The sequence below is a fragment of the Falco punctatus genome (genome assembly GCF_963210335.1).
Source record: "Falco punctatus genome assembly, chromosome: 6".
In the NCBI taxonomy this organism is placed as follows: Eukaryota; Metazoa; Chordata; class Aves; order Falconiformes; family Falconidae; genus Falco; species Falco punctatus.
The window spans coordinates 51,257,059-51,283,738 of record NC_137585.1 but is presented as its reverse complement, the minus strand read 5'-3'; the positions used below and the strand labels follow the sequence as shown (position 1 = coordinate 51,283,738).

Here is a 26,680-nt window from a genome sequence, read left to right as displayed (position 1 = left end):
TATCTATTTGACTATGATGCATAAACAAGGAAAGAACAGGTGCAAGAGAAGGTATTTCCCTGTGTTTGATCTAATACCTACATGTACAGTACATTGACAACAATGACAAAGAATTACATGGGACCAAAACTGCTTGCTGGGCTTAAAGGATTATCAAATGATCAGAATAAAAGCAGTTTTCAGGTTTCACTCCATTGACATGAAATGACAGCTCAAGTAATCACAAAACATTGGTGCAGAGCAATACTTCTGTTGGTTTACATTAATTTATCTAAATAATAAAGGAAAACCTGTTCTCTGTGGACTTCTGGTATTATACAAAACTACACTTATAAAATTGGTGGTTTGCAGAACGATCTGCTAGGAAGACTTTAAAACACGCACTCTACTGAATCCCTGTTACTCTAATTCTCATTTTGTGCCACAAGACAGAAGAGACTCCAACAAATCTCCTGTTGGACAGAGGAAGGGAAAAGAGAAAAACAATCCACTGTATGTTGGATTGCCTCAAACATACCTCAGAACTGACAAAGCATTAATGTAGAGAGTTCACTTCTATGTTGAGACTCTGAGTCTCAATGAGAGGAATCAATTATCCTGGGTCATTTCCCTGTAATCTAAGGATTCAAGCTGGTCAATTTGATTCCTTTCATACCTACCTCAATAAATTTACATTTGGTTTTGGTTGTTTATTATAGCAGTTTTCTCCTTGAAGGTAAAGAACAACCAAACTGATAAAAAACAGTTGCCTTTAATTAAAGTACTGAAGGTTAAGCTGGTAGCAAATCTCACGAATCATGAATTTAGTACACCTAGTGCAACCACTTGTTTAAGTCAGCCCAGTAGGTTCCAATTAACATTTTTTAAAGTATATTTTGTGCAATAGAAGTAAAATAGCTATTGGTAGGGTGACAAAAATTCAATACCTATATTTACTGCGAGCCCACTGCAAATTCAGATGTTCTACAGGATATACTTAATGCTGCTGCAAATGTGCAGACACCTATTTTTCAATGACACTGGAAAATAACAAGGCCAAAAATCAGGAATAGGCTCAATCATAGCCAACCTGAAAAGGAAAAATCCAACTCTCCAAGGGCAGAAATAATTTTATCTTTGCCTTGAGCATGCACTCAATCCACCAATAAACTCAAGACTGATAACTGGCTCAGCTGTTACCTACATTGTCACCTTCCTGAATAAAACAGAGACAAAAGAGAGGAACTGAGTCATGGCACAGCTGCAGCACCCAGCATGAAACTAATCCCAGCTGAACCACACAACCGCAAACAGTTACCAGCAAACAGCAAATTAGGTGGGATTAATAAATGATTCCATCAAATAGATGGTGTAATTAAATAACAGCAGCTAATTGGTATGTGATTTATGTAGATAAAAGCATTCAGGCACGTCGGATGTAAACTTTGCATTAAAGAACCATATACACGGCCATGCTGCATCCTGATTAAATATTAAGCCAAGAACTCTGGAATCATGAAAAATAACATAATGTTTCATTTGATTATCACCAATTTTACACAGGAAACAAACGCTAGCACTCTGAACCACTTATTTGGAATTGCACTATAGCCCTAAGTATCTCAATATACTTTTCTGTATACATTTAAAGGCAGGTTCTTTAAAACCTTATTTCTCCATTAGCTATGTGTGTATCACATATCCAGCAAGGATTAATCTGTGATTTAGAGTGGGTTATCTGGCACCTGACTTATTAATTCATAGCAGTCTGCTTATGGACAGACTCAGTGTGCTTTGCCCACATGAGCACAGTTCACAATAGGTTGTTCTACTGGTTTAAATGAGGTCACAGGAGGGCTAAGGCATTCCTTGAGGAAATCTACACAAGAAGATCTGAATTTAGATCCAGCCTTGCATGTTCAGAAGCTGCCATTCTCGGTAAGTCAAAGTCTGGAATCTTTCTTCAGTAACATTTCCATGAGGTAACATTTCATAGATGAAATGTTGCTAGTTATGTGTGAAGGAACTGATCGGGTTACAGAAAACCATTTTTGTTTTACTCATTGTCCCAAGCATACAGACTAAAGACCATGCAAAGTCACAAAGTAAAACTTTATGCATTGCACTGAAACCTTGATCAGAGAAGAACTTTTGACATATATAGGAATATCTCATCTGTCACTTACCTACAAAAGATCCTAGTACAACATATGGATAACAGCTTCTGGTAACATTTAATAATTGGACACATGCGAGTAATGAATAGGAGATTTCAACATCAGAAAATGTGCAGATGCCATTGTAAATATGTATATAGTTTATAGTCAATATATTCTTTTGCAGGAATTCAATAATACCCTGTTCTATATATTTTTGGCTCTTCATTCATAAGCTTAGGAAAGACAGAAACAGCACATATTTCAAAATCTTTTTTTATACTAATTTTGATCCATTCTATAAATGACAAAAGACATGAGGGGTAGCTTTAAAACTATTGCTAATTCTGAATTACGATTTACATCCAGCAAGTAAATCGGGTCTCGTTAAAAGGCAGATTACAAATGCTTAGCCACAGTGCCCTCTAGCTGCTTTAATGCTGATTTTACAATTTCACTTATTTTCCATACACAGAAGCAAAAAATCCCTGGATGAACCACCAACTTTATACCAGTACAAAATGAATCCACATCTCCGCTAGACAGACTACAGGCATCAGTACCTGTGATCCATCTACCTGGTTTTCCTTACCATGGCAACCCACTCATGGCACCCCCAAAACAGGATTTCTAATATCCAATGAACAAACTGTATTTTTCTTATTGAATTTCGCAGCCTGAAAACTAGAGATGAAGAAACCAGTCTGAAGGAAGTAAAAACTGACTCAACATTTTTATTAGGACCTAAACAACCTCAACTGGTTTCACTACTTTTTACTTTTGTGTATAATCTAAAACAGTCTGGTTTGAATCAGAAAGCACCAGCAAACAGCAGCAGATGTGGGCTGATCCAAAAAGGTAGGCTGACAGATAAAATGCAAATTCCAAGCTCTCTTCTCAGGTGACACCAGTCAGCTGCAAACAGGTACAAGCAGTTAATCACCTGCTCCTAATCCAACTGGTTTAGGGCAGTGCTGGGTCACTTTTCAGAGTTTGTGTCTTTCAGTAACACCAATGGACACCTGCTTTTCTCTTACATCTCTCTTTTTGAGACCTAGATTTTGCAGGCTTAAGACTTCTTTACACCATAGTCTCTGAAAACCTACTAAAACCTGATGCACTTGGTGTGTTACTTAAACACTCCTTCACAACTGCATTCTGTGTAAAAAAATGCACTTAGCTTCTTTGTTAACATTTAATGGGCAAAATGACTCCGATACAAGGAGAATTTAACCACAGTCAATTTTGTTCCTAAAAAACACCAGACAATTGCAGAGCTTTACAAAATAAAGATCTGTTTAAACTCTTTTGCAAGGAAGGATCTTCATCAGTGTGCTGTTACACCTTCTGTAGCCTGAAGTCTGACCAGTGCTTTAGACAAGGCAAAGTCCCTTCCCTGCCTTCCTTTTCCCAGTCCAGACTTCCTCCACCATGGGATAGTGGACAACCTCTCTTCACAGCACACACTGTTCCTTCAAATTCTGTCTCTTCACAAAAGAACTTCACAACTGAGAAAACTCAAGTCTTTGTTTCCAAACAGGGCTCTGTCTAAAATCCCCTATCTCTTGGCAAAAACCTATATGTAAGAGACATTCACATCTGATACTACATTGGTCTTCACGGGCTCCACAGATACAAATGTTCAACTAAACGTCAAGTTTTCATTAGAAAATAAAATGATCATTTTGTTATAATACAAACTAATGAACACAAAGGTTAAAATTAAGAACTGAATAGGGAAATGGAAATGTTAGCAAGGTATAATTTCTGATTTCATGCAAACATAAATTAGTAGTAAATATAAATAACATAAAGTATATTGAATATAAATATAAATATTCTTACCATCTATTTGACTATGATGCATAAACAAGGAAAGAACATTAAATACTATGAATTAGATTAATGTAGAACTATTCAAATATTAATCCAGCAAAGGAAGGTGACAGGCAGTAACCTTCAATCTAGAGAACAATGGCTCTGGTAGTCTCAAGCCTCCCACTGGGACTTAGGAATCCCCAACCAGATCCTTAGACACTCCCAGAGCACCCTGGAGTGGATGCCTCTCCATTCCCCAGTCATTGTGTTTTTCTTTGAAAAAGTAAAAATTTACTGAGAGGAACAGTGGAATTGGAAAACCTAGGTTAAGAATCACAGAGGTCCCACCTAGCAGCATTTTGCATTTTCTATCCCAGCCTTCTGTAAACTTTAATCCTGAGCATAAGTTTGCAGTAAACAAAACAAAAATTATTTACAGCACCTGGAACCAGTAATACCAGATGAGCACATACAATCATATGCAGTGTTCACTGCTACAGAATTCAAGTGATCTCTCTGACACTGTGCGCACTCTGCTTATTTACTGCCTGTGAATCAATTCATTTATGCAGCTGCAACATAAGGCAAAGCAGAACTGGGAAAACCTGGATCTCAGTGCCCACTGTGTGGAAATATCCTGAGACATGGCTGTCTCCTAGACGCAGGATGCTTTCAGCAATAGATTAAAGACAAGGTTTTCCAACCTCAAACTCTCCACTTCCTGGAAGGGGCAGACAATTCTTACTTGGAGGGAAAATAATAATAAAAAACCACACACACACAAAAAAAACCCAGACTGAAGTATCTTAAAAGATGGATTTTTCTGAATCACAAGAACTGTTCAGAGGTGGATTGGTTATGCTGCTGCTGTCCTCTAGCTTATTGAATTTTGGTTTCAACTCACTAGTGGGAATTTTTCACTGCATTTTTTCCATTCTAACTTATATTCTTGCATGCACGTAGAGGAATGGAGTCAGTGGGTTGATTAGCATTGAGAATATAGGGTTTGTCTCTCTGTCCACTTCTGATTGTTCTAGCAGATCTATGATCAACTCCATGTTGTTAACAAGGCTCTAGCAATTTTGTCTCCCCTTGAAGCAGCCTCAAGTACCTTTCCAATGCTTTGCCATGTCTGAACATTAAAAACCTTTTTCACCATAACCGGCAAATCATACTTTTTACACCATCAGAACTCTTATTGCTGTTTTATCATATTTTACATTTTTTAAAATATATCCATAAGCACTGAAAATATCAAATTTGTCTCCTTGTCCACTTTTAATTGTTCTAGTAAGTCTAAGACTAATCTCCACATTGCTAGCGATGTTGCAATTTTATCCCCCCCTCAAGGCAGCCTCAAAAAGTAATATTCCAGTGTTTTGCCATGTCTGAATGCATGAGACATTTTTCATCATAACTAGCACATCATTTGCTTTGCACCATCCTAGCAAAGTTCTTATTGCCTTCTTGTTATGCTTTATGCTTCTTTTTTCAAATATATCTATAAGCATTGTTAACATAGAATTTTCTTCTTCTGCACCCATATCAGTTAGCCCCCATCTACATTGGGCACCAAAAGTTGTAATTCGAGTTAAGATGGACAACAAATACTGCAACACACCCATATCAATCAGTCATCAAAGGATCACCTCTCACTGTATCTGTTATGGGTTGCAGGTGCTCCCACTCACCTCAGCTGTGGGGCACCAGTTGTAGTAGTCAGAGTCCAACTCAGTCAGCCTCACATGGAGCACCAATTGTTGCAGCACAAACAAACCAGGCAGCTGCAACAAGGCTTTACCGTTGGTCAGATTCTACCATCCACACTGTATCTCCTTCCACCACCCAAACCACCTTTCCCACAATCCTCAGGGCTATTTAACTACTTAGCAGGAACGAGCTACAGCTGCACATCATCCATGTCAACCAACCCACTGCCTCTGAGGCAAGGCCACAGCTGCATGTTATCAATGCTGATCAACCCACTGCCTTCGTTCCTCTGCATATGTATATATGAAAACTGTTTCAGCATGGAATGTTTCTAGTGGATAAATTTTGTGAGAAATCGATTTTTAATTATCAACAATGTAACTCTGAAAAAGACCAAAAGCTACATGTTGGTACATACAACCAGAGACTAACAGGAATATTTTCAGCCCTGGGAACTTCTAGGCTTCTGTGACACATTTCTGGCATCTGTAATGTAAGGTGTCTTTTATTTCTGTCCCTGAGGCAGTCTTCCAAGCCTCAGCACTAAGCCCAAGAAGCACAGTACACGTGTCACCAATAGCCGGTGTCACAGAACCAAAAGCCCAGGTTCCTGCCACTGCTGCCACGCTGCCCAGGAGCAGAGCTGCTCTGCTGGGAGGCACCAGGGAGTTTGCAGGCTACCGGCCACCACTCCTCCAAGACAAGAACAGAAGCCCTGTGCAAGTGCCCCCACTGTGCCTTATACAGGGCAGCGTGTCATCCTCCTGTTACTTCAAACAGCTCTGTGCTAAAGGAATGTTCCCTTTCTTAGCCTCACGAACATTTTAACGCTAGAAAAAGTTTCTTTTGATTCTATTATCCTTTATTCATCACTGGACAACTAATTGTAGGTGTCAAGAACTAATTGTACCTGTCAAATCCTAGTATCAATTTATGTTCTCAGTTATCATTATGTGCTAGATAGACTGGAGGTATTACAATGGGTCATCTGAAAGAAGCAGGACCTATTGTGTATCTTTACTTTTCAGAGTATGTGTCACTGAAAGCCATTTTATCACAATTCTTTTTACAGCTTGCTTCCATTTAGATAGGTTCTAATTGTGTCATTTTCAATGTTTCAACCAGCGGTGCTCTCCATCACACTCATGCTGATTCTTTCACAGTAAAAATGTCTCTAAAAATAAATTCCCAACTTACACTTTGCTAGGTGAGCATTGGTAAGTGGCAAAATATTTCTAACCCATCTGCACAGCACTCAAGAATTTTCTGTAAAAAATTTTTGCATGGAAAATTTTGCATTGGGAAATGTTTGTATCCTAAGTGACATTGATCTTTCTGCATGTATATGTGAATATCACTCTGGCATGCAATTTTGGTATTTTGCGCTCAGCTATTTTCAAGTTCACTCATTCAGAAACTGGTGAAATGCATTAAAAGTTTTATTTAAAAAAAAAAAGAGAGAGAGAGAAAATCTTTAAATAACAGACTCCCAGTAATGCCTTTAGGCAAAAGTATGTATCTTTAAAATAATAATAATTTTAAAAAGCCTTTTAATTTTTCCAGAAATAGCCATATATCACTAAAATTCCTGTCTACATACATACATGTAGGTACCGATTCACAAACACAACCAAGACACTCTGAAATATACAGTCCATTCCTCCTTTCACAGACTATCTCTACAGAATGGACAAAGTAAATGTCTCAGTGGATACAATTTCATTTTGCCTGAATAACACTGAAAATTTCATATTCATTACATTGCTTTAACACTAAATTTAATTGAACAATGGTATCATGAGAAAGCTGTGGTCCCATTCATTAGAAAGAGGTTTTTTCATTAATTTAGCAATTTTTTTCTGCCATCTGGTACAACCATAAGTAGTTACTTGTGCGTTATTCAAAAAGATCTCTGAATTCTTGCAGAATTTTGGACTGATTATTAACTTTTTACAGCAAGCATTCAATGTTTTATGCAAAATAATAACTGTGCCAATTTTCTGTAACTGGTGCTGTGGCTGCTTACTCAAGCGTGAATTTTCTTTGGGTGCTGAAACTACATAATACATAGTTTTGGCACAATTACAAAAAAAAATTAAAAATGGTAGTAAGGCCTGTCTCAAAACTGTGCATACTGTTGCTGCATAGCAAATAAAAACATTCACTTCAAAACCTGCAGATGAGTGTAGTGGGAAAAGGGCTTAAAATGTATTTCTGTGAAGAAAGTTGAAGAAATTCTAAGACACTATCTGGTTTTACCAGTAAAAGAAAGTAGGGTGTTGCAGCTATTACCAAGTAAAAATCCTGGATCATCCACTGGATATTCTGTCTAAAGAACTCAAGGCTTGGCACAAAGACTCACAGACAGAAGTATCTGAGTAATCAACTGAAAAAAAGACATTAAATAAAGCAAGAAAGCCTTTAACTTCCTCAGTATTTTTTGTAGACTAAATTTCCTTTATCAAATCATGAAAGTTTCTCCTCCATCCCCAAATTTGCTGCCTTTTTTCCTGTTAGATGACTAGAGATGAAGATTTCTCCATATTATGAGTATTGCTTAGAGAAGACTAAGCATTCAAGTCCAAATCAATAGCAAAAATACTGCTAGTTTCATTTTAGAATCTCTCAGGTGAATATCAATAAAAATAATGCAAGTAACAAGAATGAGATGCCCTATTGCTCTACCATCTTAATTTGTGCCCTTTACTGTTTGGCAGACAGAATATTTCAAACTTCTCTAGGGCATCCAAGAAGATCAAAAGATATCTATCAAACAAGTAGATTTTCATCCGTTTTTATTTTACTGGCATGTACCTGTTTTCTCTAAAAACTCAAAACCTGTTCACAGCTTCCATTTCACAGCCAAAATGTTAAAACTCGAGTTTGGGTGAAAAAAATCATAACATTTTGATCAAAAATACAAAATTTCTAGATTAGAAGAAAGGAGTCAATGTTTAAATGGAATGAAACATTTAAAAGTTCACATGTACAAGCACATCTCTTAATCTGCTGATTTGTAGAGGTATGAACATATTAATAAACTGGTGTCACATATGACCCAGATACACTGTTTTTAAAAAACTGCAGCAGTCCCGCAGATTAATCATCAGTGCACAGTTTCATTTACATCACACTTACAGATTAAACAGGCCTAGAACACATGCAGTTGCTGAAAAATACAGGTAAGTATTTTTTACATGGACAACTTACTTTTGCTATGGTTGTATGTCCAGGATGACTGGACAAAGCAAAGGGGAGACATGTATTATGACTTTATAAACTCAGACATTTCTATAAAAATGTCAGTGCAGTTATTTTTTGAGATGACAATAAAATACGTTTTACAAATGCATTTGCAGGGGGACTGCAATCATAAATGCTAAATAAGCTCAAGTCATATTTTCTCTGAAAGTAAACCTGGTCTTCCATTTTCTTCTGTTTCCTCTTGTGCTACTAAATGATGAATAAACCAGATAAATCAGGTTTCCCTCTCTAGCAAGAGCAGTTTAGCCACCAGCATTAGAGCCATCCTCTGGCAATGACTACCTCAAGTGCTCAATTTCATTCGCACAAGGAGTCACACCCAGATGTGAGGCATTAAATGGACCCAGGGCTATCAGAAGGGCTGCAAGAGATGATTACCCTAGGTGCAGCCTTGTGGGTGCTGAAAGCACAACATGGGCCAAATTTGTCTGAGTCACATCGGCTGCTGCTGCTGCTACCAGAGGAAAGAGAGTGCCTACAAAATTTCTTCCTGCACTTCCCAATTCTTTCTCTCCTTTGCCATGGCTTTCATGTTCAGTAGTCTCAATTACCACTGCACCCTCCGGTGTGGTAGCCTAACAAGGCTGGGGAATGGGCTGCCTACCCACCTGCTGGTACCTGCTGCTACCACCCACCTCCTTACTGGCAGAGATGCTAGGGACAGGTGGGGTCTCCGGTCCCCAGTTCTGTTAAGATGCTAAAAAAAGAATACAGCAGCAGTACCAAAAGTAAGCAAATGTTTCACTAGGGTAGCAGCTGTGCTACATGCTTTCCCATTCCAGGTACTTGGCATCTTCAGGTTCTTCAGCCAAAACAAAAAAAAAAGGATGAAAAGTGCCAGGAAGCATTTTCCTTGTTAAAAAGCTGCTTTTTATGGAAGTGCTTATTATTAAATTTCTGTTTATTAAATCTTTGTGTTTATCTGAATGTCCTCCCGTGAGCTAAAAGCAAAAGGGAGAAAGACAGACAGTAATGGACCAGCTCCTCATCTAAAGGAGACCAGTAGCAGTTCCCCTCAGACCGCCTTGCAGAAGGTAAGCCCCACTCCTAGCTTCACCCCAGCAAAAGAAAAACCTCTGAGTAGTCCAGATTACAGCTTTACAGATTTCCTAGTTCATGGTGAGAAGAGATGACCTGAGGACCTGATTTCCTATACAAGCAGATACTGCACTCCACCCAGATCATCCTGACAGACCTACAGCCTAAGAGGCCTCAGGAGGCACCTTTGGACTTCCAGCCTCCTGCATCGTGATCAGCCGTACACATATGGCCTCACATCATGAGCTGCAAACACAGAGTAACCCACTAACTTCAGCCTAGGTTATTTTTCTCATTGGAACTCAACAGTCTTGTTAGAGAAAAGCATTTTTAACTCTTCAGGAGACTCAACTCATGTGTGTTATGGGCAAAGAAAACAAGACGCATAGGCAGTAGCAATGCTATGGCTCCTGAAGTGGCAAGAGGGCTGATGGAGCAGAGTATTTTCATATAATCCTAATGGACAAAGCCACACTGACAGTGTCATAGTGTGACTAAGGGAAAATGCTCTCAGCATCTGCATGTCCATTCAATCCAGAGTGGTATGAAATAAAAAAGTGATGTTGTAGCCATTTCCTGTGCCTTCAGAAAAGAAAAAAGATGTCACTGAGCACCCACAGTATGGGCAGAGGAAAAATCTGCCATGTTATTGTATTTGTGATGTGAACAGGAACAGTTCAAAAATGGCCAACTTTACTGTACCATCAAAAAATGAACAAGTTCCTTTGTGAACTCTTATGTATACAGTTTCATATTAATACAAACATATTAATTGACATTTTGAATATTTTAAATAGTGGAATTAAAAAAATAATAAAAAGCAAATACAAAATATGTAGCAGCTTCATAAATTAACCTTTGCATAATGTTTAACTATATTGTGTCACAATCAATTTATCTAGTCAGTTATCCCTAGCACTAGAAAGGATACTTATTTGAAAGGAGGAAAGGGGAATCAGTCTGTGCAGCCCTAAGACATTCCCAAAGTCACATCAGTGTCACCATGGCAATGCCACAGGACAGCTACTTGTGTACTCTGTCCAACCCAGGGCTTGAATGCAACCCCTTTGGCGCTGGGCATGCCTTTGTCTCACATGCTTTTCCCATCGCAGCCTCCAGCATTTGCTGTTCTGAGCTAACAGATCTGGCTGTGTTCAGCATTCACAGTTCTTCCATCTGGCATCTCTGATCAGTGACAACCTTCCTAAAACCAGTGATTAATTTTAGCAATAGGAAAAAAGCTCTTAGAGGAAGGGGATTTTACAACATTGCTACAACTATAGTTCTTACCTAAACGCAGGTACCTGAGACCAATTCAGGTGGTACATATGACACGTACCCAACTCCCAAGCTGGGTCCTCTGCCTATGTCTTGACAAAGAGCTCCTGCCAGAACTGATTTGTGTCACTTGAATGTCTATGGTTTGGCCTTTGCTACTAAGCTACCCAAAAGAGTTTACAGGAAAATGGTTTGGCTTGGGTAACTTTATTTTTTTCCTTGCAATCTGGCTTTCTCCACAAAATCCTATTAATTTAAGTCATTCTATCAAAGTGATTGACATTACTCTCAAACTGATCAACCTGTATTATGGATAGTTCATGATAACAGAGCTCCAACTGTGCCACAGGTTTTTTTGGCAGACTTTGATCCTGCTGACCACAATGTACTCCTGGGATGTCTTTATGGATAAGGGAGCTCTTTGGTATCGTGTCTACATCCATCCACCCTGGGATCTATGACGATTCTATGCTGGTTGTTTTGTGATGTGCAAGACTTACTTTTTCCTCTGTCTGGACACGGAGTGTGGTTTTGGTAATGAAATTCTTAGTCTTTAAGGGTGTCTTCAGAATCATCATCTTCTAATTACACCCAAACTAATAATTTCCTTTGATTTGCCATTTCCTGGCTTAGGAGGAGAGGCTTGCTGAAGTTTGCTTTACAGAAGACAGAAGCAATGTGGCAGATTTAGCACATGGAACTGAGGTACTTTTTCACCAGGTGTTATGACTGAGTATATTTAGCTGTAAAGGTTGAAACTCCTTAACTAACTTGGAAATTTTTAAGTAAACTTTAGTTTTCAAGTACTAGTGTTGGCTCAAAAGACTCTTCAATCACAGTGACTTGGGAACATGGTTTATTTTGCTGATATGATCTCACTAGACACCTGTGCCTTAGGATCCTAGCTGGAATGACAACCTGCCAAAAAAAAAAAAAAAAAGCCTCACGTGAAGACCAGTTAAAGACTGAAGCCTTCTGCATTCTTGGAGCAATATTTTACATCCATAATTCTTAAAACTGTATTAAACTTTCTGTCTCTATGTACGGTTACATAGCATAAGTCTGTCACAGTCTAAGCTGTTTAGGACCTACATGTTTAGAAATATGTTTAGAACCAACATAAGGATATGGACCTGTTGGAATGAGTCCAAAGGATGGCCATGAAGATGATCAGAGGGCTGGAGCACCTCCCCTCTGAAGACAGGCTGAGAGAGCGAGAAGGCTCCAAGGAGACCTTACAGCAGCCTTCCAGTACCTACAGGAAAGCTGGAGAGGGACTTTTCACAAGGGCATGTAGCGATAGGACAGGGGGAATGGCTTTAAACTAAAAGAGGGTAGATTTAGATTAGATATAGGGAAGAAATTCTTTACTGTAAGAGTGGTGAGGCACTGGAACAGGTTGCCCAGAGAAGCTGTGGATGCCCCATCCCTGGAAGTGTTCAGGCCAGGCTGGATGGGGCTTTGAGCAACCTGGTCTAGTGGAAGGTGTCCCTGCCCAGGGCAGGGGGGTTGGAACTAGGTGACCTTTAAGGTCCTTTCCAACCCAAACCATTCTATGATTCTATTATTCTATGTATTCTAAGGGAGTCCCTGTTTTCCACATGCTGTTTGGGAACAACTCCTGTGATGGCCGTAAAGGATTAGGTCTCTAAGAATGGCATAGAGGACTTAAGGATTTGGAACCTTTCCTTCCAGCAGTTCACAAAAGTTTGCAATTTCTCAAGCTCACAATATAACATAATTATCTTTGCCAACTGACAAAAAATAAGTCCTTTTTTCTAGCTGACAGCTTGAAACAGACAAACAAAAAAAATACCCCAACAATTTAGGATTTTCCTTATGGTATGACTATGGTATAAATACATAAGTAAAGCAGATCTATAAAAAGGATACACCAACACAAAGCTCATGAAATACATGGCTGGGTAAACACAGCTATGAAGATAGTCTGGAGGGCTAATAGAGATCCACTGTGGACCTTGCAGTTCTGTAGAACAGTAACAGTGGTTAGGAAAACACGTTCCTGTTTGCCCCTATAACTTGCTCTAAAAATTATACTAATGATGAATAATCCCAGACTCATTAAAAAGTAATCAAATAAACTAAAACACAGAATGCTGAATAAGATGTGGTACAAATCTTTCAGTAAATACACACTTCCAGGGACAAAATCATCTGTATGTAGCTGTAATTGGGGAAAAAAGCAAAAAAAAACCCAGTAACTAACTTGGGTAATGCAATGAATAGAAATTAAAAATGTATACAGCTGTTCCCTTGTTTCAGCTTGTTAAACAAAATGCAAACCCTCTTTGTATGCATTTGTCAACTGCAGATTGTAATCAGTGCCCAATTCAGTAAATCAATTAAACAGAGTCCTCTTCAAAATGAAGTTTAATTAAAATTATTTTAAGGACTATTTTTTTATTCCTAAGGAACTTCTGCTGTTACTGTAAATTGTGTTGTAATTTCACACTTCTTCTGTGAAGGAAATGAGCAATAAGAGAAGACAAAAGTACACCAAAAAGATGTACTCCCTCCTAGGGTTTTATATGAATAACCGAAACCCTTTGGCAGCACAGGTAATAAATTCACAACAAACTCTCTCCTGACACATTCAGCATTCGAAGATGGCAATCCTGACAACTTCTATTATTGCTATAGTAATGTGACAATTAGCATCAAAATAAAAAATGGTTTGAGTGTACAATTTCAATGACACTTTTCAGTGTCAAATAATTATGCACCTGAACATCCTTTGGTCAACTGAAAATCACTTCACCAAAGACAAGACAGCTGACATTGTGAGACAAGCAGTCACAACTCTGATTTTTGGATGTCATGTGAAAAATACATCACCCTGTTGTAATTTTAAATATCAAAGCATTATTCGCTGACACAGGCTCCCGAAGGAGAGAATGGATTTCCTTTAGGCAATATATTCTCCATTTAAAAGCAATCAATTGGAAAAACTTCAATACATGTACGTACTGACTTTGTTTACCTTTGCACATTACGCATACAGAAGCAAAATACAAATGACAAAAACATTGGACAGTCCCTGGACACTTCCAGACCTAGAATTCCTTCAAAGAAAGACGCGATGAATTAAGGGCTGTTAATTTTCTTGTGGCACAGAAAGATCCAGTGAAAAAGTTTGCTGGAAGCATCCCTGCATACTTCCACTGGGTTTCTTCTACTGCACTAAAAAGCGCCCTTTGCTGCCACCACCTGGGCCTCACCACCGCACACCAGGAATGAACACCAGTAAGGCTTTTTCCATGGCACAGCCCGTAGCACACAACATTGCCCGAGAGGCTGTGCAGGGACATCCCGGGACGGGCACACGGACAGACGGCCACCCTGCAGGGGCTTGGACCCCAAGGTGCATTCGTGGCCCTAACTGTGTGACTAGGTGCAGCCGCTGTTCATCACCACCTCTCCTGGTCACGTCCCTCAGCCTCGCTTGGTGGCCACTGGCAATGCTCTGGTTCGGCTTCCAAGCAGGTATGCTTCAGGTCCCCCCTCATCAAGCACTGGTCGAAGAAAATGTTACCATAAAGTGACAGGAGCTGATAGACATTTCTGAGGGAGCCTGGCAAAGTAGAGGCAGAGTACCACAAAAGAGCTGCTATCTTCTTATTCTCTATAACCACAGAAAAAAAACCTTCTATTCACTGTACTGTGTAGCAGAGTATGAATTAAGACCTCCAAACAGCCTCCCACAGCTGTTGTAAGATGGATAAAGGAAGGAGGAATTTTTTTCAGCCATGTGAGGGCAAAAAATAGTGCAGAGCAGGCAAAGTGACAGTGACAGATTTGACACAGAGAGCCGCTTTAGATGGCAGCCAGCCTCTTTCCGAGGATGCCTGGGCTCATGCAGACAACATAGCACACAAGTATATGACGGGCCACTGTGCACAAGCATGATGGACCGCAACGTGATAGACATTGTGCTTCTGCTTGTGAGCACAAAACCACCACAAGACTCGTAGCATGAACAGCAGACCATGGTACATCACATCATGTCAGATCAGTTCCTCGATGTACCGTATCACTGACTAACAGACACTTACCCACTGAGAAGATGCAATCGGCAGTGCTCTCCTCACTACTTCAAACATTTAAAAACCAAACTGCAGAGGAAATTCAACAGTCTTGTTCCCACTGCACAGTTCAGCCTCTGGCATCACATGTTTTCTGACCCTCTACAACTGGTTTTACTGTTCCCCAAGTATTAAAACTATTCCAAATCTTCTCTCCTTATTTGAGCATAAAGCACTACTTAAGGTTACTCTGACTTTCACAGGAACAGGTTTTCCTGTGTTATTCTCACAGCAGCCTCGGCCAGGACCGCTTTCTAACAGCTACTGCTCTCTTCTGACTGACTCGTCCTGCTACGCTCCCCAGGTGTCCTCTAAACCTAAGTCTGAAAAATGGCTGAACCTTTCCTACCTCTGGATCATTTCCACATTCAGCCTCTCTATTCCACATCCTTCTTGCAGAGAAGGACCAAACACCTCATTCCTGAAGCCTGTGCCTCAGCCCTGCTGGGTCTTCAGACAGTTACACAAACTTGGCCTGTGCCCAGCTTGGCTTCTGCTTGCTGTTTTCAGGGATGAATAAGTAAGAAATAATAGCCACAGATCATTCTCTGACAGCTTTTCCTCACCAAATGTTCAGCTCTGACTACAAGAGCAATGACCTAATGTATGGTGGGTCAGTGCCATAAGCTGTGAAATCCCTAAGAGGAAATGCCACTGAAAAAAAGAACAGGGACTTAAAATTTAAAAAAATGCATTTCAACCTGTCACAAAATTTTCAATTCAAATACTCACACATTCACCCAGAAAACAGCTATATAATATATATTCAAACACCAGCAATTTGTTCAGCTTTTGCCCTTCCCAGAAAACTACAGTCCCTACCACTACCCTTTTCTAAGGGACACATTCACAATTTTAGGTCTGCCACACTAGGACACATGTGAAGTGTCTTTAAAAATATATTTTAAAATAACCTAAATCTTGACCTGTAAAATATACTTTTTCTTTTCTTTTTTTTTTTTTTTTTTCAGAGATGTCAACATGACGGACTTTTAAAGCACTCCTGGCACAGGTTTCCTGAGTCCTGAACAGGATATTGCTTCTGCTGTGATCATCCATGCTGGCATGCACATGCAAGACGCGGTTTTCCTGCTTGTGAGTCACAAAGGGATTTTCATTGATGACACCAAACATCTGACATAAAGAAACTTGTCAGAATCACTCCCCTGCCAGCACACAGGGCAGGCTGAATCACAGACAGGGCAAGGAGCAAACACAAGCAAAAAAAGAAATGTTTTTCACTCAGTCTTGTAGACAGTAATTGTAAGGCTTTCATAGCCCTTGTATTGGAAAGATGCGTGTTCTGTGTGCTTGTGTTTCATAGGAGTCCACAAGCACGAAGGTCAGCTTGTCTCTACAAAGACTGTAACCTCCATGCAGGCAGACTCTGACCTTTATCCTGGAAGCCAGCCTCTCCAGTGTCAGTCATTTCAGTACAGCACTGTAGCAAAAGGTGTAGACGGAAGTATTCTTTTCCACAGAAGTACAAACCATGAAGCAAATAGCTTTCATATGGATTACACTTACTCAGGAAGAAAATAATCCACTCCTTGAAACACTTTATTATGGCAACATGAAGTAGGTGGCTTTGATGTTTGTTGTAGAAACCCTCTTTCCAAAAGTACTGCACATTGTTCTACCTCAATTTTGAGAGGACTGAGCCAAGGGCTCTGTTTAACTGATGGTTTATGCTGTACAGTTTGAGACCAGAATTGTTTGCTCTGTATCCGCTTGCTGCCTTTTTGCTGGGATGGACACTCAAAACAGCTGTAAGAAGCCTTCAGTCCACTTTCAAAAAAGCAGTGTGATTCCTTGAGCACAGCATGGTCAGCTTCCCAAAACAATTATAACAAATCTAGGGCTGGAGCATAAGCTCCAGGAGAGGATAGGCTTCGCCCCTCAGGAAGCCAGCGGGCAGATGGACTGATGCCAGGTATTTTAGCACTGGGGTTGTGCCTATTTCCATGAACGTGGATGCTGATTGCTGTGCAGTCTCTTCAGTGCAGCTAATGGAAGCTTGTAACAGATACAAGGAGCAGGAATGTTGACAAGGACAAATGAATTCTGATTTCCAGGCGTAAGTCAAAGCTTCAAAACCGTTAAATGCTTTGTCTGGCAGCTAGTTATAGTTTATGGAGCATTAGAAATAATCATACATAAATCCTAATATAATAATAATAGTACGACTATGTAAACAGGGAAGCCAGAAACCTGCAATGCTCCTACCCTCCTCATTTCAGGGATAAATATTCTGCCTGTTATTGGGCACTTATTCATATTTACGTCATTACTGTGATTGTTTCCTAAAACACTCGGTGATTCTGCTGCTTTACCTGCCTTGCTCAAATCAATACATTTAGTCTTTGTGTCACAATCTCACGATCAGCCCAGCTGCTCTACACTGATGTTCATTCAGTGACACCCAGTCTGCTTCCTACTCACCTTTTGGTTTATGTGACATCATTAACAGGACTTCATACACTGCGGTTTTTTGTTAGCAGGCTTGAGATTTGCAACACACCACACCAGAGCTGGACTCTGTCAGCATGGCTCTGACATTGTGCTAAGAACAAGTCACTCAACTTTTTGCACTGTTCTTCAATTCATATATACACTGGGTTTCTTATTCCTTGCTAGAAATTCTTCAGATGCTATCTTGCCTTTCATAAACAGCATGACTGTGATTTTTACCAAATTAATTAATTTTGTATATATTAGATGACTAATAATGTCGGTTTCCTCAGGAAAATCAAAAAGTGAATGTGGTGCTGATTTTGAGATAATAGGAGAAAGCAAGTCTTCTTAGGCCAGAAAATTAATATAAATCGTTCCATTTAAAATAAATCCAGACATTGTAAAAAGTTTCATCCCTTAGCTAACCATAATTTTTCCCTGCCAAAGCAACTTATGGGGAAAAAAAATAGATTTATAAGCATTTTTTTTAACAAACTGAATCAGCAAATATTATTGTACATAACCAAAGTAGCACTATACTACACACTTAATATTTGAGTGTGAGCTTCCTCAAGTTTGGATGTTCCAATGTCTTTTAACTTTCTCAGAATTTCCTCAGTATGCACAACAGTAATGCTTATACTTCTAAACCACTCAGCCCCAACTTAAACCTGATTTTTTTGAGCTACAGTTTTAAATAATAATAGAAAAGATATCATGTTCATTATTACTCTGATGTAATAGTTGGTATTATTAGTCTAGGACCCCACTTTTTATACCTGATACTTTAATCCTCTTGGCTAATTAACCAATTAAATTACTAGTCTACCAAAATTCAGAAAGCAGAGGAATAAAAAAAGATAGTGAATACTAGTATGTTTACATTTTGGTAAGCTCTTGTTCACTGTAAAGCAGCATAATATGAAAAAAAAAAAAAAAAAAAAAAGAGTTTCTGGTAGAATATATTCTAGAGCAAAAGAGACAGAAAGAAACTCTGTAACGTACCTCATATTCCCTGCCATAATGAGGAACAGATTATAAATGTGAGAAAAAATGAAGAGGAAGAGGATGGTACTGAAGAACATCGTCATCCAAGACCCGTGGTCCTCTCGAAACATTTTCAGACGGAGCAACTGACCTGTAGTATGAATATTATGAGAAAGCATGTTTTAGTCAGTCAGGACATACATGTTTACATGATAACAAAACCAAAATAGAGTACTAAAACTGTGTTTCTTCTTATATCCAATTATTCCACTGTGTATGAGGAAAGCAGATCTAGTATCATGCACCCAAACTACTCTTCTGTAATTCAGCATGAACAGACATTATTGCTACAAAATTACAAGGTTGTTTCCCACAAACATGAAAAAGTGGTTTGGGCTCTTACAGTCAGAAACACTGATGAGGTCTGAAGGAGTCCACATCACACCTGTGGTACCCACTCAAAATGTGGCTGTGGCTTTACATAAACTACATGTGATTCTACATGCTGAGTAAGCAGCTTTCTGTGGTTCCCAGTTTCAGCCATTAATATCTCTACTCGCTCTGCTCTCCTGGTGGCACAGCAAGCTCTGCAGCCATGCACAAGTGAACAAGAGTGGACAACTGACCCATCTAGAAAAAAAGAAAATTACCTTTTTGTTTTCTTTCATTTCAGCCTGCTGACTTTGAAGCTCAATGAACAGTAATGCTGCACATCTGTGCAAAAATGGGAAGGAGCGATGGATTGGAAGGGCAACTGCCTTAACCATCACATTTTCTAGAAACTGTTACAGCCTACACTCCACACAGTATTGTTATTTCAGTCTTATTGAGAGGAGAGTTGATTATTTACCAATGCCACAGCAGGGAAGATGTCATGGAATTAGTCTAGACCTCAAGGCAAGAGCCACTTTCTAGTGGCATTTGAGCAATGCTCTGAGAAACGTGCCTATTTATAAATTTTGAAGTGTCATAAGTAGCTCAGGCTGTGTGTTATCCATTATTTGATGCCAGCTATTTCTTGATCAGTAACAAGAGTCATTAACGGTTGCCTGTCTCTTTCCACTGACTACAGACAGCATGAGGTCAAATATCATGTGTTTGTCTAGCTTGTGAAAAACACAGACACGGAATGGAATTGGGGATTTGGGTCATTTGGCCTCATGAGAAAAAGAGATTATTTGCTTTTCTGAGAAGGTAGCTGCAGGACCAGTTGAGGATGAAATTGCCTGGACTAGACGGAAACACCATGTATCAGAGGAAAAGTCATCCCTCAAGTCAAAGACTACTCTTAAGCCCAAAAGTACACAAAAATACATTATTAGTAATAAGTAAATAATCAACCCTCCCCTCCATAAGACTGAGATAACAATACTGTGCAATCTCATTGCTCCTCCATTTTGTTACGTAGTACAAGGCTGACACATGTTCTTGTCTGCCAGTCATTACATGTTAACATAGGAAACTGAAAAAGTCTTAAGATTCCAATCCTACTGAACTGCTCAGCTGGGATGACCCCATCCAACGGTGTGATATGCACCAGGCAAATGCCAGGAGACTTAGACTGAGTTTCAAATTATATCAGAGACCTCCAGTGACATTACAGACAAATCATTTACACTTTACGCTCAAGTCCTTGATCCACAAAGGTGAAGAATAATATTATTCTTTCTTATAATGTAGACTTTTTCTAGATTATACCACAACAAGGGCACAAACTGATTAAGCCTATAAGTGGTGGTAGCTAAAAAAAAAAAAAAACCAACTAAAAAAAAAAACCACACAAAAAAACCCCAAGAAACAAAAAAACATATAACGAAAGAGAACAGAACTTACAGCCATACTTATGACATAATTACTATTCATTTCCTAGTCAGATATATACATCAAATACTGTCATCGCACCACAGAAAATAAACATTCCCTAATTCCCTAGAGTATTTGAGCTATGATTGTTTCTCATGGTAATGTTCCTGCCATTTCACAACTGTAATCTACAAGTTTAGCAGAACAAGATTGATATTACTGTCCCACCCTCAAAAGTCTTGCTGCAAAACAACATTCTTCCCCATCCTACTTTTTGTAGTTTATACTTGGTTTTAACAGTTCTTGCTTTTTCAAAGGCCATCTACTTGCAGGATTAATAATCTAAATAGGAGTGGGTGAATGATGGTGGAAAGCTGTAGAAATATTCTTTCAGTGCTCGACTCCCAGCAAGAACAACACCTAACAACCCAGACTTGATTTCAAAAGGGCTTTGTACCAACAGATAATATTTAATACATTTAAGGGCAATATAGTTGCTACAGTGGTCATTTTTACTATTAAGGTAATCAGAAAGACTGATCAGCTACCAAGCAGTTTATTAATTTAATATTCATCAAATGTTGAATTATAATGCCTCATTGCAGTATTACAAGATAAGCTCCTGCAGTCTTAGTATTTTTTCACTATTTCTACATAAATAAAAATCTCAGTTCTTTATGCACACATTTCTGTATTTTATTTTCAAACATTACACACTGAATATGAAGTCCAAAGGAAAGAAGAAAAGAATGCAACAATAACTTACTAATAATAGTATTTCTAAACGATGCTGAGAAAGATTACAGACCATTATAACTCATATCAAATGCTTAAAAAAGGTTACTGAGTCATACATCATTTTCCATTTCATGTCTCAGAAAGCTTTTCTCGTGTTAAGTATTTGAAGTAAAAGTATGTCCCCTGACATACATTATTTACTTCCCTAATTTCATTAGGAAATCAAATTATAAGTCTGCGTAGAATCTTATACAGTGTGTTTTTCTTAGACCTAAGCACTTCAATCATGTGATGTGTTATACTTTATTCTGCAGAGAATACCTTTTCCAAAGAACAGTTGCATGTCTTGTCACCTGAAAAGTTCTGCTTACTCTTACCATTGGTGACAGGTGAAACTTTTGTCATGTTTCCTTCAGGAATGTATTTTTCCTTGGACTAGCTTCTCTGTCTTCTCCTCTTACCTTCTCTTTGTCCTTCTCCATTACCACAAGCACAAGAGTTTCTCACCTCTGTTTTGCTGTAGCCCTTTACCCTTTTCACCTGCTCATACAATTTCATTCTATCCAATTTCCAGATCTTCTTCACATCAACTCTCATCCCTCTTTTCCTCTGCTGAATCTCTGTCATGTCCAGCCCTCTCCTTTCCTAAAATAAACAACCTATCAGTTTTTAGCATCGTAATAGTATCTAGTAATAGTATCTATACTTGCTTCTGCAAGAATACCCTATCACCCTTTTGTCTTTCATCTCTAAACTTTTGAGGCACACAGTTTATTTACCATCTGGAGGTTTTTTTCTCCTGAATCTTTACAAGTCTTGAGCCGTTCTTACCAGAATTTCTAACAACCACTTTCTTAAAGCTCAGCCATACTAGATCTTCCTCATCTGGGTGAGTGTCATGCACCTCAATCCAGTAGTTCATACTCCTTTTGACATCCTGACCTCCTTCAGTGTTCACAACTCTTGTGCTCTAGCGACTTTCCTTTTACCTTGACTGATTTCAGTAGATACAGCAAGTGTCACACTTGCATGCCCTAATAACAGAGTATTGCTGTTTTATGATGGGGTTAAGATGGTCTATATTTTTCCCAGACAGAATTTTTCTTTTCTAAAACCAGGTGGATTTTTTTAATGGGTTCTTCAACTGTTGGATTATTGAAAACCTCACCAGTGCAAGAGATGGGAATTTGCTTTTCCAAGGCAGAGAGTGCCCCAGCAGAAGGCAAGAGGAGAAGACAATTGATAATTCAAGCAGTAAGGTGAAGGACAGCATCTAATGATGAGACAGTGCAGTCAGGTGCCAGAAGATGTCAAAGTAGGGAAAAGAGAAGGAAGATAAGGAGCTGGACAGGAAGTATCAAGAGAGGTGGTATAGCAGACGGAATGGTCTGGGATGGAGGCAATCTCTGGGAGCTGTTGTTGAACTGTAAAATCCAGTTGCAGCTGGACACACGGGGAAGCTTATGCAGGGGAAATTAGTAAAAAACGTAAGCTGTTCATTCAGGGAATTAAACGGGAATATCCCAGGATGTGTGTGCTGCTGAAGACTGGAGACGCATGTCTGGGGAAGGAAGACCGGAGGACCTGGAGCAGACCTGGGCTAAGGGCTGATGTGGTAGGTAGGATTTGAGCTCCGGATTAAGCAGAGTTGGAGAATGGGAGTTCTCTGACAGGGCTAAGCTTTTGGAATGAGGTGGGAACTGTGAGGCAGGAAAACTGATAGGTAGGTAGGTGGGCTGGACCAAGCTCTGCGATGGGGAAAGAGCAACACAGGTCCATGGACCATTTCAGTAGTAAGGCAGCAATAACAAGGATTCTGGCAGTGAAGAAGGGGGAAGAAAGGGAAAGTGCAAACACACATGTACATGCCTCAAGCATTTGTACGTTTCTTCTTTTTCACTGTTGGAAACAATGACAGCCCCAGGCCTAGCTAGACCGGGGATATGCAGTAAGTCTGTCCTTCCCTAAAAAGCAAGCAGAGGCTGCTATGGCAATAGCAATTTATCCTGACTTACTGAGAGGAGGGGCTTAATGATAAAAGGTATCTCCCTTGCAGTTGGTATCTGCTCTCTGAAGAGCTGCCATTGCATATAGAATATTACCAACACCTTGGATTAAATACAGTACTCGCAAAATACACTTGTGATTTTTGAAGGTTCAGATTAATGGAGAGGAAAAGCACAGACTGGCACCTAGACTTCTGTAAAATAGATAATTCCAACCTTTCTAAAACAGGTAAGAGAAAGATTTATTAAGTATTCATTACCCCTGTATTCTCCTAAGCAATATATTTTTACCTATTTAGCTATTACACACTGATTAATGCATACACATACTTTATAGATTTAATATTTTTTAAAGAACTTCTTTATAAATATTGTCTTTGGTAGGCAAATTCTTACACCTTAACTGTCCTTCTACTGTAGCTTATCTTTGCCATATAGGACTTTATTAATTCTCAAGTAAGTACATGAACATCATTTTATAATGAAAGAAAAGGTAGCTTAATCACAATATCGATTGAGTCATTAAAAAGAAAGGAATTGGATGTTAGCACAATCTACTTACCTAACAGCATACAAATGCTGCTGTATATTACTTATTGTTCCCATTGTACTAGTATGTATAATATGCTAAATGCACTTGAATTAAAATATATTTAATGCTCCACTTAATACTCATATTGCATTATATATCCCTTCTTATCAATTCAGCTGAACGTAAAAAGGGAATGCATAATATGATTACCTAACAAGTAAGGTGTTAAAGTAAAAATTGCAAATAGTGCTTGGTATTTTTATAACAAAACCTAGGAATTCCTTTTTTACACTTTATTAATTTGATAAAATGAGCTAAAAGCAGACACTTTGAAAGCACATGGAACAAAAATATATCAGTGTGTGAACAGTCAGAAATTTGGAAAACCTATCTGGTAACTGGAACAGATTTGTACCAGATTAAAATACAGTTGCAAACAGACAAATTAAATTCTCAGAGTAATCCCAACAAATAAAATGGTTCGTGTAAAATTAGGGCTTCTACTATAAAGAACAGGAAGCAAAAAGGAGCAAGGGGCAAAGAGAGTAGAGATGGATAAAATTACATAAAATAAGCTGTTAACTCTAATCTTTTTTTGAGGCCAAATCAATCACTTATAAAAACTTTGTTAAAAATGTCAAAAGACCCCACAGGTATGACAGGGAAGAATATGGTTCCTAGGATAGATTTATACATACAATTAGGTATTTTTTAAATAAAAACCTAATGGAACAAGTTAAATGCCACATGAATAACTACAGTGACACAGCGTTTCTTAGCTTCAAAAGAAGTTTCCTCAAAAAGTAATTTTTTACTGAAACAAGGTCTTCTCTCTGCTCCAAGGCTTTGGAGGCCACGTCCCAGGTACAAGGGGAACACAGCGTAGTAGAAACTTTTTGTTCCCCTGCAACAAACCAGGCAGTAAATCAGCTCATCAGCTGGAACCCAGCTGACTTTCTGTAACAGCGTGCAGATGCTACCGGGGTTAATGACAAAGGAGCTTGTAGATACTCATTGCCAGAGAGTTACAGCTCTAAGCCATATTTCTTTGAGGTCCAGAAGAAGAGACAGCCCAAAAGGGAGACACAAAAAGTCAATCAAACAGGTCACTTCTTTTAAAAACTAGAACTTTTCTAGCATCTTTAGATTCACAGTGCATAAGATGGGTTGGATTCATCAGACTGCAGAAGCAGAAACAAGCAAAAAATAAAATTCTTACCCATGAATTTAGCATGCTTTCGTGTCTTAATTATGAGTGGGTGTACCCATAAACTTCAACCCTTTCCTAGGCATATGTGTAACACTTTAATATCAAGCCCTTCAACAAATCAGAGGTAGTCCTTTAATTCTGGATGCTCCATCATGTGATTGCTCTTTCTATCCATTTAATGTTCATGGCCATCTCCATCATAGTCTGAAACTGTTCAGCTGAAAATCTAATCTCAATGAATCTGAAGTATTTTTTAGCCTTGAAAACCCAATCCTACTTTCATCAAAGTCTGGCAAGTCTGTTCTTAGTGAGCACTAACAACATATGCAACTCCTCATCTGTCACAGCATAATGTCACGGCGCTGTTGCTCATTCTGCCACTGCTGAGATGTGCGTATGTGTGTTGGCTGGCTTTGTTTAGACTGCGTGGACCTAGTACTGAATACAGCAATGTTAAGAAAGAGTAAGGTTTCTTAAATGACAGATGCAAAATTTTGAACTTGAACTGTGAAGATGATCTAGTCATATCCCGTAGCTCCAGTTATTCTGCTGGTGCTAAGATGGTAGACGGAAAACTTGCTGTTGTCTGATATAAAAAAAAGTCACTTCTGAAAATCATTACAGCACATATGTGGATCTGCTGGACACCAGGGTGGCTCCAATGGCCTGAGGACATAGCAGGGCGTGCTGCCTGTATTCCCACATGCAGTGAAACTGGGTCCTGAATGTACAAGGTTTCAAATTCTTCTGATGGAAGACCAGAAATTAATGTTACAGCACTGGCCTGAGGGCCAAACTCCTTGTGTTCTTCTCTTGCTTATTATGTTACCTCGGGAAAGTTTCTTTTTATCTCTGCACCAGTTCCCCTGTGCCCACCCTGGAAGTCACATCAATTGCAAAGCACACTGTTTCAAGAATCTAGTCTTGGTTACAGCCTCTAAGATGTACTGATACAAAGAATTAACAGGAGATGTTAAGAATATTTCAGAAAATTCAAATATGAATCCCAAGGTAGACACATAGGAAATGCCCACACAAATACACATCTTCTAATGACTCTCTAAGCTCCAAATGCACTTTACCCAGCTGTGCAGTTCCAGCCCCTCCAGCTACATAACTAAACTCATACAGTTCAACCCTGCATGCAGTCCAGTAATCTGAAGGTGATGAAGGGGATAGGGGATTTATTAGCTCAGGTCTGTAATTGCCCTGACGCAGTTACAAGGCTACACATCCAGGCTTTATCCAGCCAACTTACAGCACGTTGGAGCAGGCAGCACAGCTGTCTGCCCACCTCCATTCAGACCTCCCTATAGTCCTCTTCCAGGAGCCTGAGGAGATCCAGAACCTGGCATTACAATTCTTTCATGCAGCTATGGACATGCTCTTCATAGTCCATTTAGGGCTTACGGATACTGCCTGCATGACTTGGATTCAAGTGTTCAGTGCTTTCATTTGTAATTATTGAAAAGGAAAGCAGAGAGGTAGGAAATACAACTTCATTCAAAGCACATGACCTCTAGCCAAGAGGACTGTAGGAAAAGATAACTTTCCTATACATATTCAAAGCCCTTTTAATTGAACACGTTATAAGAAAATCCTGC

At 39.1% G+C, this 26,680-nt stretch overlaps 2 protein-coding genes and 1 long non-coding RNA gene across 6 annotated transcripts in view; 2 read left to right on the top strand and 1 right to left on the bottom strand.

Annotated features, from left to right (window-relative positions):
* The window catches only part of LOC308065402, a 220,065-nt gene that overhangs the window by 122,229 nt on the left and 71,156 nt on the right, over window positions 1-26,680 (top strand). The window lies entirely within an intron of this gene.
* Window positions 1-26,680, bottom strand: part of TMEM117 (transmembrane protein 117) — a 234,682-nt gene that overhangs the window by 166,637 nt on the left and 41,365 nt on the right. For all 4 annotated transcript variants that reach the window (XM_080391332.1, XM_080391331.1, XM_080391330.1 and 1 more), the window contains one exon: window positions 18,806-18,938. In XM_080391332.1, the coding sequence (XP_080247458.1) occupies window positions 18,806-18,938 (133 nt within the window). The remainder of the gene's footprint in view (window positions 1-18,805; window positions 18,939-26,680) is intronic.
* Window positions 16,300-26,680, top strand: part of LOC308065399 (P2Y purinoceptor 1-like) — a 32,109-nt gene continuing 21,728 nt past the window's right edge. Inside the window, exon 1 of the mRNA XM_080391341.1 lies at window positions 16,300-23,563. Within this exon, the coding sequence (XP_080247467.1) occupies window positions 23,494-23,563 (70 nt within the window). The 5' untranslated portion in view covers window positions 16,300-23,493. The remainder of the gene's footprint in view (window positions 23,564-26,680) is intronic.